Below are 13,648 nucleotides of genomic sequence, written 5' to 3'. Positions count from 1 at the left end.
CCTTGGTGTCCTGGGCTGAGGAAGGAGACCAAAGGAAGTACTCTGAGCCTTCGGAAATGATGGACTTTAGAGTATTTGTACTAGCTATTTCTGTGCAGTTCAGACATCTAACAAGAACAGACACCTCTAAAGAGCAATGCAGAGGGCAATGTGGTACCGTTATTTTTAGAGACAATAAAGATGATAAAGGTTTTAACAAGGAGCTTCCTTCCTATTTCAGTAATTTTTCCAAACCCTTGGGTCCCCTAGCAATGTGCCCCTTACAGATATGAACACTTTATGCTGTATCTGCATGGATCTGTATTTTTCCTTCATAGATTTGCCTTATGAGCAAGCCAGGAGATCAGCATGGACAAGTCACACCCACCCCAGTCCTCAGTCAAAAGGTAAAAAACATCCGCACATGTCTAGCCTGTGGGCCTGATGCACTTTTGGTTCAGCCTGGATATACGCTGAACTGAGCTGATAAGGGCTACCTCAGCATTCAGCTCTGGATGATTTTTACCTGTGCCTTGGCAGGCAAGCCTGTTAGCTGTGTATAGGCAATACCGGGTGGAGTCACTGGGGCAGCCACATCCTCCTTTGAACTCAAGCTTCATCAGGTCCATGACCATATAGTTTTATAAAGCTAAATCCCATTGTGACCATCATTGAGTGGCAAGCAGCAGGAGTCCTAGGCCTGTGATCTATCACAGGTTTGGTGACCATCTTTCAAAACTGGAAAAATAATTACATGGGTTTTTCCATTTTCAGCTACTCAGCCATCATCCTCAACAGTTCCCAAAACAGAAGACCAGCGTCCTCAGTTAGGTGGGTATCGTTTTATTTGAATTATGCCTGGGTGTAATGGGGTTTGTTGAACACGATAAGGACAACTCTCACCTAGCAACCAGAAGCAAATTGGTGGTGGTCTGATTCAGACCAGTAATGAGATCTCCAGCTGGTGACCACTAAATCCCCAGACGTAGATGAGTTGGCTCTACGTCTGGATCTGAGATGAAGGCTCCCATGGCTATTGAAAATTGCTTTTAGTAATGTTTAATGGCAGTAACAACCTTGCAAAGTGAAAAAGCTGTTAAACAAAGTACCTATGTACAGTTTACGTACAAAGGTGGACGGTAAGGATGTCAAAAGACCATATGCTCCACAGTAGCTGAAATGCTAGCAGTTGGAAAACGTGCATAAGCAAAGAAAGAAAAATAGATTACAGCTTACAGAAACCTATTTGAATTGGGCTCCTGAAATTAAACAGGAAAATCAGAAGGGTTCTTAGTCTATTGGGAAACTGAGAAGAAAGTAGAAGTTTATGAGTTTGTAGACTAATGGTTTTGCAAAAATGGGTGCATTTTGTGTTTTCAAAGCAGCTAATCCATGGGGTAGGACATAATGACTTATGGTGAATTAGACTGTTTTGGACAGGTAGCTAGAAAGCACTACAGAGATTCTGAGTCAGTTCTGGCTTTTGTTAACAGCAAGAGGGTAGAAATAAGAAATAAAAGAGATTTGGAGGATATTCTTAGCTCAGAAGATCCTGAGCCTGTTTTTATCACATGGATTTCAAATCATTATTCTGTTTTTTGTTACAGCTAAATAAGATTGTGTGTGTGACTACATCTCATTAACTCATGTGCATACTGCCTGGGAAGTATTATACTGATTTTTGCCCAAATAGCGTTTTATCTAATCTGGCCTTCCAACCATGAGAATCTTTAAAGAAGATGATGATTTATGTTAAGTCCTTAGGACTCTTTAATAGCTGTGTGTGAGCTGCACAGATTATTTAAATGTATAAGGAATGTAACCTGATTATCTTCTTGGCTGTAAAACTGGCAGCGTCCATTTGAGAGCAGCTGTCCAGAGACGAGGCAGCCCAGTGACGGGGTCGTTTGGCGAGGGGCTCCGGCTGTGCTTGCAGCCCATCACTTTGGCTTTTGTACTTCTATCACAGCCTTCCTTTTTTCCGGTTGTACTTCACTTCAGGCCAAAATAAGTTTTAATTTCCATACGTAATCCCTTGAGGAAAACACCGAGATGCTACAGGCATTGTATGGCTGACACAGGCTCTTCTGAAGACCTCAGTTGCAAGGTTAATACAGGGAATCCCTTACTGGGCTCCAGTGACAAAGAAGAATAGACCCAGCCACATTCCCTGGGTTCAGCCATGCACTCTCAGCCCTCTTCTGGAGGCTCTTTTGGCACAGAGTTAGCAGTGGCACGGGGAAAAAAAATGTGGCCTCGCAAGAAGAGAGGCTGCTGTCCTTCGTGGGGGGGACTCTCACCCTATTACCTGTCTGTGCCTGTGGGCCCTGGCATGTTGCAAGGGTCAATAGTACCAAAGGGCGCCTGCGTGTATGTGTACTTTATTTAAGTAGGAATCAGAATACTTCTGGGCCAAACTTACAGTGTGTCTGAATATATGCTTGTACATGCTACTCCAATACAAAAGGCAAACGTGTAACCTTGCAGTTGTTCACCTGCACCCACAACTTTAAGGGAAAACATGTAAATACTGTGATGCAGAGAAGGTAACTGCTTTCCCCAGTGTTGGACCTGCTGTCCCATCAGGTGGGACACACTGGCCCTTACAAGGTTAAAGAATAACACCTAAAATATTTGATATCATTGTTACATGTTTTAAAATCTTTCTTTCACAATTTTGTAGATCCATATCAGATTCTTGGACCGACCAGCAGCCGACTTGCAAATCCAGGTGAGAAGGGATTTTGCTGAGTTAGGAGAATTTATCTTCACTGCTAGTGTCCCCACTTCAGCTTTAAGGCCAGACCTGGAAGGTGATGTGACCAATTTTACCACTCTTCAGTATGACTCAGTGGGAGCTGATGATACCCCATGTGTTGGAGGATTACGTTTCTAAATTACACAATGGTGGGACTGAGGTCACAGATTAAGACGCATAAACTTGATGTAGGTGTCTACATATGAGCTAGGTGTCTTATTTCCCATGATATTCATTGGAGTTGTAGTTAATATAGCTCTCTGTAGAGAGCCATTCAAATCATCCTAGAGTAGGTGGTTACATTCAGTCAGTCAAATACCTCACTAGAAGGCAATAGGGCACACTGTGGTCAGTGGCTTGTAGCCTATTTTAACTAGAGATGAGGAACCTTCTTGGTGAGTTAACAACACTGATTGTGAACTGTGCAGATTCCACCATCGCTGCTCTGAGTCCGCAGGACACACTGTGGCCATACACCACCGTAATCAACATCGCAATCTGCCGCAGTGGATTGCTGTTGTACGTGCCGCTTACTATTTCCCTTGCTTTAACAGCCACAGGGCACAATGGTCCTTGTTCCACATTGCAGGTCTCCTCAACCCCCAGCAACCATATTTCTTATTACAACAATTGTATGGCTTTTCAAGGCATGAAATTGCCAAAATACTGATCCATTTCCTTTCACTTTATCCCAAGTGACCTCAAGCACAGTTCTAGATTAGCTTACTTTCTAAACAGTTTTGCATGGCATAGGAAAGCAATTAAGTATTAAGAATAGCATTTTCCAAATGGCCTAAGGCAGTGGGTTTCCTCATGACACTGATCTTAACTAAAAGTGGGGGCCTGTCTCCCTTTAATTTGCTCATGAATTTTGTCAAGTATCCATTTGGTAGCCTTCATTTCGGTGGAAGACACTAACATGATCTGGATTGGGATACTTCTTAACATTTGGATGTGGAATTCCTACACACCATCATTCCTGAGCTTTAACATGTTTTGTGTGTTTATAAATTGGTGGAATTACTCTCTCATTAAAAGGAAATTGACAGCAACCATTTATTTTCATAGGACTATATATTACATTTGGAAGGCAAGTGTTTATGTTAGAACATATGTTGGATTGCTTATTCAAAAATTTGTGTTTTGTCCAGTGCTGAACTGTTTATTGATTTTCAAAGGCTAATCCTCTTGTTATGTTTCGTGTATTAAAACTTGCATGCCTTGCTCATACCACAGATTCTTTTGTTTGTTTGTTTACTTAATGCATGTTAATGGAACAGAAGAAATTCATTACGGACAGTTTGAATAAATACAATTTAAACAAATATGGGTTTCAGTTGCACTGAAGTATAAACTGCTAATGGGTTTCAGATGCTACTCTAGCTTGATACTATAATTCGCTACTATAAGCTTTCTAAAGAAAAGCTTGTTTATTATACCCACATATCTGGTTTGGGGAAAAAAAAAAAAGAAACCCAACCGATTCCTGGTCAGAGATGTACTTAGAAGTTAGCACATATAAGCTGGTTGGCAAATTCTGCTGACACTGTGCTTGTGAAACAGATTGCCTTGCAAGCTGCTTCAGCTGCATTTTGCATCATTTCAGTCCTGCTTTATTAAGAAATGCTAAGCTTTTAACATGAGTATCAGTGGCAAGGCCCTTTGAAATCTACTTTCGATTGCCTAAAATGGTCAAATTTTGTTCCTATAACTCTGGGCAACACACTTCTGCAAAGTTGATGGCAGACCAATTTTCTTTTTAAGATTGGCAGAGGAGGGAGAAAAAACCAACAACTTTCAAGTCTTAACTTCAATAATAATTTAAATTCGTTTGACACAGAATGATGACAAGAATGTGTTTTATGGACCTTTTCACTGTTCTTGCAAATGTTTTGCCCTATGGTTGTATGCAGTGCAACAGCAAGCTAATAAGTTTCCGTTCTGCATTTCCCCAAATGCTGCAAATGGATGATATGGTTTGGCATGAGCCCAGCTTTCTCTAAACTTCTCCATTTTGTGTAGGCTTATTCCATAGCAGAGAACATTTAGTTGCAACATAATGCTGTGAGAACAAGCAAAATGTTACGCAAGTGAAAGCTGTTTGTCCTGAACTTTAGAGATTAGTTTCCTAAATGAGCGCTGTATTATTTCCCCATCAATTGTCTACACTGAATGACATTAGGTAACTATGAAATCTCCATGTAATGGCATTCTGCCACTCAGATGCGGGAAAAACATGACACATTGCCATTATCTCTGCTCTTTAGGATTTCGTGAGACAGGGCTGGGAGAAGGGGGACTAGTTAAGAGTAAGAAGTAGGAACCGGCAGTGCAACATTTCCTAATAGGGTCCTATGTGAGAGACTGGAAGAATTGATGTCTTGACATTATTAGGCACTAGTCCTGACATTTCTATTTCGTTTCCCCCCCGCAGGGAGTGGGCAGATACAGCTATGGCAGTTCCTGCTGGAGCTCCTCTCGGACAGCTCCAACTCCAACTGCATCACCTGGGAGGGCACCAACGGGGAGTTCAAGATGACCGACCCCGACGAAGTGGCTCGACGCTGGGGGGAGCGGAAAAGCAAACCTAACATGAACTATGACAAACTCAGCCGTGCGCTTCGCTACTACTATGATAAAAATATTATGACTAAGGTTCATGGCAAGCGCTACGCCTACAAATTCGATTTCCACGGAATTGCTCAGGCTCTCCAGCCTCACCCCCCAGAGTCGTCCATGTACAAATACCCATCAGACCTCCCCTACATGAGCTCCTACCATGCGCACCCTCAGAAGATGAACTTTGTAGCCCCCCACCCCCCTGCTTTGCCCGTAACATCGTCCAGCTTTTTCGCTGCCCCTAACCCGTACTGGAATTCACCAACTGGAGGTATCTACCCCAATACCAGGCTGCCAGCTGCTCATATGCCTTCTCATCTTGGCACCTACTACTAAGCGGGGAAAAAAAGAAACACCAGAAAAAGCAAACAAAGACACTTCTCGCTGGGATACAGTCCCTGCTGAATTGCAATGAACTCTATTGGAGTACATGAATTAAAAGTGCCTAAAGAGACAAGTGAAGGTTTGGCTGGGAAAAAACACATAAAAATAGGTGTCAAAAAGACTCTTTGCGGTAGGGATTTCAAGGAGATACTCAAGAAGTGTTAAGATACTAAAATGTAATGTATATGGGCATCAACTCTGTGGACCAAACAACAATAGACTATTGTAGGTAAAAGCATGAAATGATAAGGAAAACCTATGAAAGCTAGTGGTCTTCAAAAGTTGATAAACTTATGTGTAAAGTTTGATATCTTGCTAGTGCAAAACTGGGACTATACTACAGCAATATAAGGATAAGTCTATAGTGACCTAACATACAATATATGAATCATTACAAAAGAGGGGGGAAGAAAGGGGGAAAAAAAGAAAAAAACCTACCTGTATTTAAAAAATCAAAACATATCAACAAAACAGACTGGTTTAGTGTGGAAGCTGATTTGGAATATAACAGCATTGTTTTAGTTAAAATCAAATGCGTTCCATTCATCAGAGTGTTATCAGCTGCTCAAACTGTGAAGACAACCCAAACTTTAAGATTCCTTGACAGTGTTACAGGAACCCTGAGCCAAACATTGGAAATGAGAATGTGCTGAAGGGCAAGTGTATGACTGTAGATCAGAGGCCTGCACCTGACAGAGGAAGCAGAAAGGAGAAAGAGGAGGACAAAGATGGTGAGAATGGGAGAAAAAGAAACTTCTTTACCAGTAGAGACTGAAAAGACTGAAAACTTAGTAGCGTTGGGACTATGAAGAAACATTTGTTTGGACTTGTGAAACATATTGCTCAGTATCATACCATTCCCAGTATTACAGGAGGAACAGACTTGGTTTTATAGTAATAAAAAAGTGGAAAAAGGGAAAAGCAGAAGAATTCAGAAATCAGAATATGCATCTCTCTTAAAAAAAAGTAAAACTGGAATTGTGTTTGATATTTAAAAGTTACCCGTTAGAACCTCATCATATTAAGGGAGTTTGTTTTCTATTGGTTAAGGCAAGAGACAACCCCTGACTGCCAAAATCAGAAATCATCTAAGTATTTTTGTTAGGTGGGCGCCAGTTTTTCTTTATCGAGTCGCGAACGCTGTGCGTTTGTCAGAATGAAGTATACAAGTCAATGTTATTTTTTCCTTTTTATATAATTATTATATAACTTATGCATTTATACACTACGAGTTGATCTCGGCCAACCAAAGACACAAAAAAGGGACAATCAAAAATATTGTGGCCTTGAATTTTAACTCTGTATGCTTAATGTTTACATTATGAACATATTAGTACTTAGAATGCAGAATGTATGTAATAAAATAAGCTTGGCCTAGCATGGCAATTCAGATTGACACTGTAGTTTGCATTTGCATTTACATTTTTAGTGCCTGACTCGCCTGTCAGATCTCCTACTCACCATGTTAGAATATGCTAGGAATTTTGTTTTAAAATGTTGTTTTGTGAAATCTGGCAATCATGAACACGTAGGACCAAATAGCAAGCTTAGCCTGAGTTCAAAGTAGACAGGTGCTTTGTATCTTCTTTTCCAGACAGTTCTGCTAAAACACTTGCAGCTCTTCTTTAACAGTGCCTTGCCATTCTTGTCCTGAGCTTCTTTTGCCCAGAGATTGCAACCATGCCCAATTTTTTGACTTCATGGCCAAGATTGAAAATTAAGCCTAAAGGGGGCCTCTAAGGAAGAATACTGGCACCCAGAAATTATCTTTTGTTGCCATCAGATTTTGCGGCATAATCTCAGCCAGAGATGTATTTTCATACCAAATCATATGTTAAATTACCATGCCCCCTTGCTATTAATACATGCTGTATTGTTATTAGTAAATAAAGTGAATAATTAGTAACTTCCATTATTCCTCACTTTAGAATGGAGTGTATGGTAGCTTGTTAATTTGTCACTGCAGTCCATCCTAGCTGTTTACAAGGGGTAGGATGTTTTCTTTCTGTTAGAGATTCAGAGGTTTCCCACACTGTACCTTGGGCCCCAAAACTACATCTGGTGCCTAATGGCATGTCTCCCATTTTTTTTCAACACCAGCTGAAGAACTGGTCTGGAAAATCAGCACTGACATTTATGAGTGGCTCTCTACAGCAGGCAGTGTTTACTGCAGAGACCCGAGACAGCTCAGACCTCCAACTGTATACCTCTTTTTTACTGTTCTTTTGTCTCTTTTTTTCAGACAAAATGGGTGTGGTTTCAGGTTTTATAGCAAATGTTCCACATATCCGTTTTGTGGAGCATTAATCGGTGCTATGCAATGGGGGCCTACTTGCCAGACTCCCATGTTATGGGTGTCTTGGTGGCAGTTTATAAGCACAGGATTATATTACTAATGTTTGAGACTTGAGCAGTGGCATCATAAGCCTTGTGATCGTTTGGGGAATAAGCACTGTAAGTCTGTATCTCTTAAAAAATAAAAATTCACGGGAAGGTTAGAAAAACTGAACTCTTGGAAAAGGTTAGTCACTCACTATTTTAGAAAGTTATGGCAGGCACACCTACATAGTGACTATAAGAATAATAGTTTGCCTTTCAGTGGAAATACATCTACAGATGCTTGCTATCTACTTCATGTGTACTTCCAGCTCAAAAAAATGGTAAGTGTATTGTTGAGCCACCTTTTAATTAAACACTTAAAAATCCAGATAAAACAACCGTCTTTGTTTAGATTGGCAAGGACATGCCTGGAGGCCTCCAAAGCATCCCCAGTGCTCACAGAGCTGCCTGCAGGAATTCCAGATTGTGTTGCCTGGCTGCTATCGTGTGCAATGGGAACAACATCCTGACACTAAAAGAAAGGGTCCAAATCCTGGGACGGGGTTGGAGTCGCAGCAGATGGCATAATGGAGACCCCTCATGATGAAAAGCAAAATCCTACAGCAGGCTGTGGGTAAGCTCACCGGCAAACCAGTCCAGGACACCTGTCTTAGAGCTACACCTTTCCCCAGGGCCAGCTCAGAGCTTTCCAGGAGCCTTGGAAAACCTAGATTTTGCAACTCTGAGGATGAAGAGGACAGTGAAGAATGGAGAGACCCTACTGCTGCTGCATTGGGATGGGTGGCTCTCCTACTTGCAGGGCCTCGCTACCCCAGGGGCAGCACCCATCCCACAGGGTCTTCCGGCTGGAGGACAAGGACCAGCCCAGTGTCCTGGGGCACTGGCAGAAGCAAAACAGGCAGTGGACCTGTGGTACTGTCTCTGCTGCTCACTGCCTGCTACCGAATCTGGCCTTGCTACTGGGAGCCAGGAAGATCGGAGTGAGGCCAGAGTTTTAGGTGTTGGTTCCCAGTTCAGACCATGACAAGGGATGGGCCCAGTATAGCCAAAATGCTCAGGGAGGATGAGCAGCTCTGCATCTATACCATGAGAGACATTCATGTGAGGCTCAGCCAGACCCCAAGACCTTGGCTGAACATCCATCTGTTTGCCATTTAAGCACCTGGATACATGGATGACATGGCCTTGACGAGTCACGTTCGTGCCAGTTGGTCCTGTTGATAACTTTGGCCCTTTATCTAAATTAGAACTTCTTTTAAAGTCACTTATCAGTACAGTCTTATACCTTATTACAGAACTCCGAGGACTGCTCTGAAAGCAGAAACTTTATTTTTCCTAGAATCTAGAGATATACACATGCGCTTATGTTTCAGAAATACACATCTGTCTGGAAAGCTACCCTGTAACGTGGGAAGTGATGGTGAGAAAAGTTTTAAAAGTTCCTGGTTTTCTAGGAAGCTCAAATTTCACTGTTCTCGATGAAGATATTTCCCCTGATACTGAATTGGTTTTAGTGAGTATATAAAAAATGCCTTTGAAGGATGTATTTTACAACCCAGTTATGTGGCAGCAATGCCTGGTGGAAAAAACAAGAGGTCCCTTGTGCTTTCTTGGTAAAGATATTTTTTCTTTTTTTTCCCCCTCACTGGAGTTGTCACACCCCTTGCTGTGTTCCGCTGTTGGGAGAGCCCTTCCTCATCAAAGCTGGGCTCAGAGCTCACAGCCCTTAGAGGCCACCCTTCAGGACTGGGCATTACGCTGAGGGAGGCAAGGGCTAAGGAGTCCGTGAAGCCTCCCCCTTGGCTGATTAGCACCATGCCCCTCCCTCCATGATGAGCACTAGGTATACACACACCTGGTCAAGGCATGAAGCTCTCAATTATACAGTCCCTCATGCCTCTGACCGTCTGGTTATGTCTTGACCCCTGTGCAGACCACATGAGGGGGCCACACGAGGATTTCAGCAAGAGAAAATGCAAAAATGAAGTCTGGGTAAGCCACGTCATTTTCGGGAAGCACACAAGGCAGCTCAGAAGGCTGTCCTGGCTCTCTGCTTGTTTCCAGGCTTCAGCTGCAACCTCCAAAGTGGCCTGGCTCCACTGCTGCCCCTTGGGCGGTGTGACCGCTCCTTCGAAGCACTGGCAGCTGAGACTACAACAGATGAGAGCCTTGCTTGAAGAAGGGGGACCACTTGTGAGCTGGTTAGTGAGGATACTAGGGCAACTGGAATGTGGAAAAATGTTTAAAAATGTAATGGCCATCATTGTTTAAAAAGGCACATATTTTCAAGAATACTAAATAAAACAGCCAGGCTGCTTAAGCTAGAAATTGCAGAGATGTACTTTTAAATCACTGGAGTGAGGACTTCTCAAAATCAGTCTCAGAAGATTTCTTGAGTTGTGTACCAGAATCTTGGGCTATATATACTTCATAAAAGAATAAGGGGCAGAATAATTTTCTTTGCACAGTCCTAGAAGAAGTAGTGAGAAAGTCTACTTGGGAAACCCCGTCCATCCTCCTGACTATTACAGAGCTATTTTCTATTGTATACTTACTGATGTTTTCTTAACCCTCTTTTCATTTGAAAAGGTCTCCACTCCAGGGTATTTCCACCCGTTCCCTTAACACAGAGGTTTAATACGTCTCATTTTGTTTGTTGTCCTGCTATTTTTGCATTTTGCAGTTTCTTCTGATTACGCTTCCCATGCATAGCACTCTAGAGTTCCTAGCCTGCCTCAATGTTTACAGCTTTCCAAATATTTGTAGCTTGTTATCATGCTCCCTTTGACTGGATGTTAGCCAAGCTTAGACATATTCCACTTAACAAACCTATCCCTCTTCTTCTCCGATAATTGTTAATGGTCCCGTCTTTTTTTTGGTCTTTTTTTTTGTCTTTTTTTTTTTTTCTGTCTCTGCACATGAGTAGGCCTGATGTCTCCTGCTGTCTAAACCGTTTCCATCTATGACTTCTCTGACTGCCACCACCTTCCTACTGGAGTCCATGCCTCTCTCCCCAGTCAAGCAGATAATGTGCTTGTAGCCTCACCTGGCTGAAAGGTCTTCCTTGAGCAGCCAGAAGACGTTTCACCCCCTCAGCTCTGAATGGACTTCCATCTTCTTCTTTCTTTGGAGCAGTTTCTTTCTCGTGAACTGAAAAACCTCCCTTCCTCAGATCTCTCCACCAACAGACCACTAGGAAGGTTTTTCCAAAGTACTGTTGTGAACTTGCTGCACTAATTCCACCAGCTCATCTCACCCAGCTGTGCAGTGTTTATTTTGGCCCTGTTCTGTCTGTGTCCTGGACAGGCCAAGAGCTGCTACAGGCGGAAAATGCATATCCACAGAGCACCCAGCAGTGTGTTGCTACTTCGTACTAGATAGTCACAAGTAACATTGCCAAAAAAAGTGCCTATACATTTCCAATTTTCTCCATGGTGTGAAGGTGTCAGTCTTCTCCACTGGAAACTTGAAAGCTGCTCTGTGGAAAATGGATACAGCATTCTTAAAACAGATCCAGGCACTTGGCTAAATGATTGCCATGGTCCTTTTAGGCTTCAAAGCAGCCCTAAGAGCACATGAAAGACAAGTTTTCAGTTTTAGATGCGTCTTTCACTCAATTCTTTCATACAGTTTTGCAAAACTAATTACCAGTTTGTATCAGCAAACCAGCCATGTAGACTCCTTGGCCACCTGAGACATGAGTGCAGGACTGCCAGGAATGACATAGGGCTTCAAAGATCTTCCTGGAGAAGCACTGGAGGGCTTGTGAAGCTCTCCACTACATCTGCAGCAGCACTGACCACAGAAATGGTCAATTTTTAAAATAATGTCCCTTTTCCCATGTGGGTTGAGGATGGGTATGTTCACCTGTGTTACTGTAGACAAAATAAAAGGGGAAGAAAAAAAAAGGGGGGAAAGTCAAAGTATTAATTTGTTTGATGGTTGAAAAATCATCCCATGCTGTCTAGTTCCCAGAAACACTAGTCTGGTACATCAATATATTTCAGTTTCCTCGGATGAGAATGGCATTCAGATGACCCAGCCATGAGTCGGATCCTATTGTGCTGAATATGATAAATACAGATCATGACTAACAAATGTTGCTTTGAAGTGCTCATATCTTTAAATACACAAGACTAATCAATGCTGGAAGAGGCTGCATGTTTTACCAAGACTAGCTGAACATTTTCTATTTCAGCTTTTCCTTCAAGGAGGGAGTGTGGGATTGCTTTTTTTCTTCTAACATCTCTGAGGCTAAATCTGGGAAACATAGAAGGTGCTTGGACGTTGCAATGGACTCATATCTTGACACAGATAAACAGCTCACAGCCTGGCTCCCCAAGGGACTGAAGTGTCTGCTGTTTCCCGGAATGACTGCTGGTTATGACTCTATAGAGAAGTTGGAAGTAGCTCTGTATGGTTGCAAGAAAGTTGTAAACCTCCCACCACAAGTTTCCAAGAAAAAGACAGAAAATCAGGACTAAAACAAGTGGCACATAGCCTTTGGAGCACAACAGGGTTTGATTGTCAAAGCAGGTGTGAAATTAAAGGTTCTTACCTTGGCTCTTCTTGGAAGATTAAAGTGAAGGAGGTGGCAGGAAAGGGGGCATACAACCAAGGATGCATGGAAATGGCAGACAGAGCTATTACCAATTGGAAAGGGGAAGGAAAAATAGGGCAATAAGGCCAAAATCAAGAGAGAAAGAATCATAGAATCATAGAATCATAGAATGTTTAGGGTTGGAAGGGACCACTAGTGGTCATCTAGTCCAACCCCCCTGCAGTGAGCAGGGACACTGCTAACTAGATCAGATTGCTCAGAGCCCCATCCAACCTGGCCTTGAATGTTTCCAGGGATGGGGCCTCCACTACCTCTCTGGGCAACCTGTTCCAGTGTTTTACCACTCTCATTGTAAAAAATTTCTTCCTTACCTCTAGCCTGAACCTACCCTGTTCTAGTTTAAAACCATTTCCCCTTGTCCTAACACAGCTGGCCCTATGAAAAAGACGTTCCCCATCTTTCCTATAGGCCCCCTTTAGGTACTGGAAGGCCGCAATCAGGTCTCCCCGTAGCCTCCTTTTCTCCAGACTGAACAAGCCCAACTCTCTCAGCCTGTCCTCATAGGAGAGGTGCTCCAGCCCTCGGATCATTTTTGTAGCCCTCCTCTGGACCCGTTCCAACAGTTCCATGTCCTTCTTGTGCTGAGGGCTCCAGAGCTGGACGCAGTACTCCAGGTGAGGTCTCACCAGAGCTGAGTAGAGGGGCAGAATCACCTCCCTCGACCTGCTAGCCACAGCCACAGAAGAAAAAGAGTTACGAAGTGCTGTCAGAGGGGGTAGTAAAGTGCCATGACACTTCCCCCTCCATTAGCAATTTATGGAAGGGAATATAAGTGGATCTTTAAGATATTCTTGCAAGGATTACTCAGTGCTAAGTGTTAGCCCTGATGTCAACATGAGATCAGATCTGAGTCGTCAGTAAACAGAGCCAACCAGAGAATCAAATCATGAGCTGACAATGTGAAGGCAGCAATCAAGGACGTTGGCTTAGCTCAGCCTCCCCTCCCT

At 42.8% G+C, this 13,648-nt stretch overlaps 1 protein-coding gene across 4 annotated transcripts in view; it reads left to right on the top strand.

Moving 5' to 3' along the window:
* ERG (ETS transcription factor ERG) overlaps positions 1 to 6,496 on the top strand; it is a 62,901-nt gene extending 56,405 nt beyond the window's left edge. For all 4 annotated transcript variants that reach the window (XM_009640995.2, XM_009640994.2, XM_035896446.1 and 1 more), the window contains 4 exons: positions 318 to 386; positions 754 to 810; positions 2,663 to 2,710; positions 5,172 to 6,496. In XM_009640995.2, coding sequence (XP_009639290.1) covers positions 318 to 386; positions 754 to 810; positions 2,663 to 2,710; positions 5,172 to 5,692 — 695 coding nt within the window. In that variant the 3' untranslated portion in view covers positions 5,693 to 6,496. The remainder of the gene's footprint in view (positions 1 to 317; positions 387 to 753; positions 811 to 2,662; positions 2,711 to 5,171) is intronic.
* The last annotated feature ends 7,152 nt before the right edge of the window (positions 6,497 to 13,648 follow it).

Source organism: Egretta garzetta, unplaced genomic scaffold (assembly GCF_000687185.1).
Source record: "Egretta garzetta isolate BGI_Z169 unplaced genomic scaffold, ASM68718v1 scaffold45, whole genome shotgun sequence".
Classification (NCBI taxonomy): Eukaryota; Metazoa; Chordata; class Aves; order Pelecaniformes; family Ardeidae; genus Egretta; species Egretta garzetta.
The sequence above is the reverse complement of the archived record's forward strand: the minus strand, read 5'-3'. Positions and strand labels throughout refer to the sequence as shown.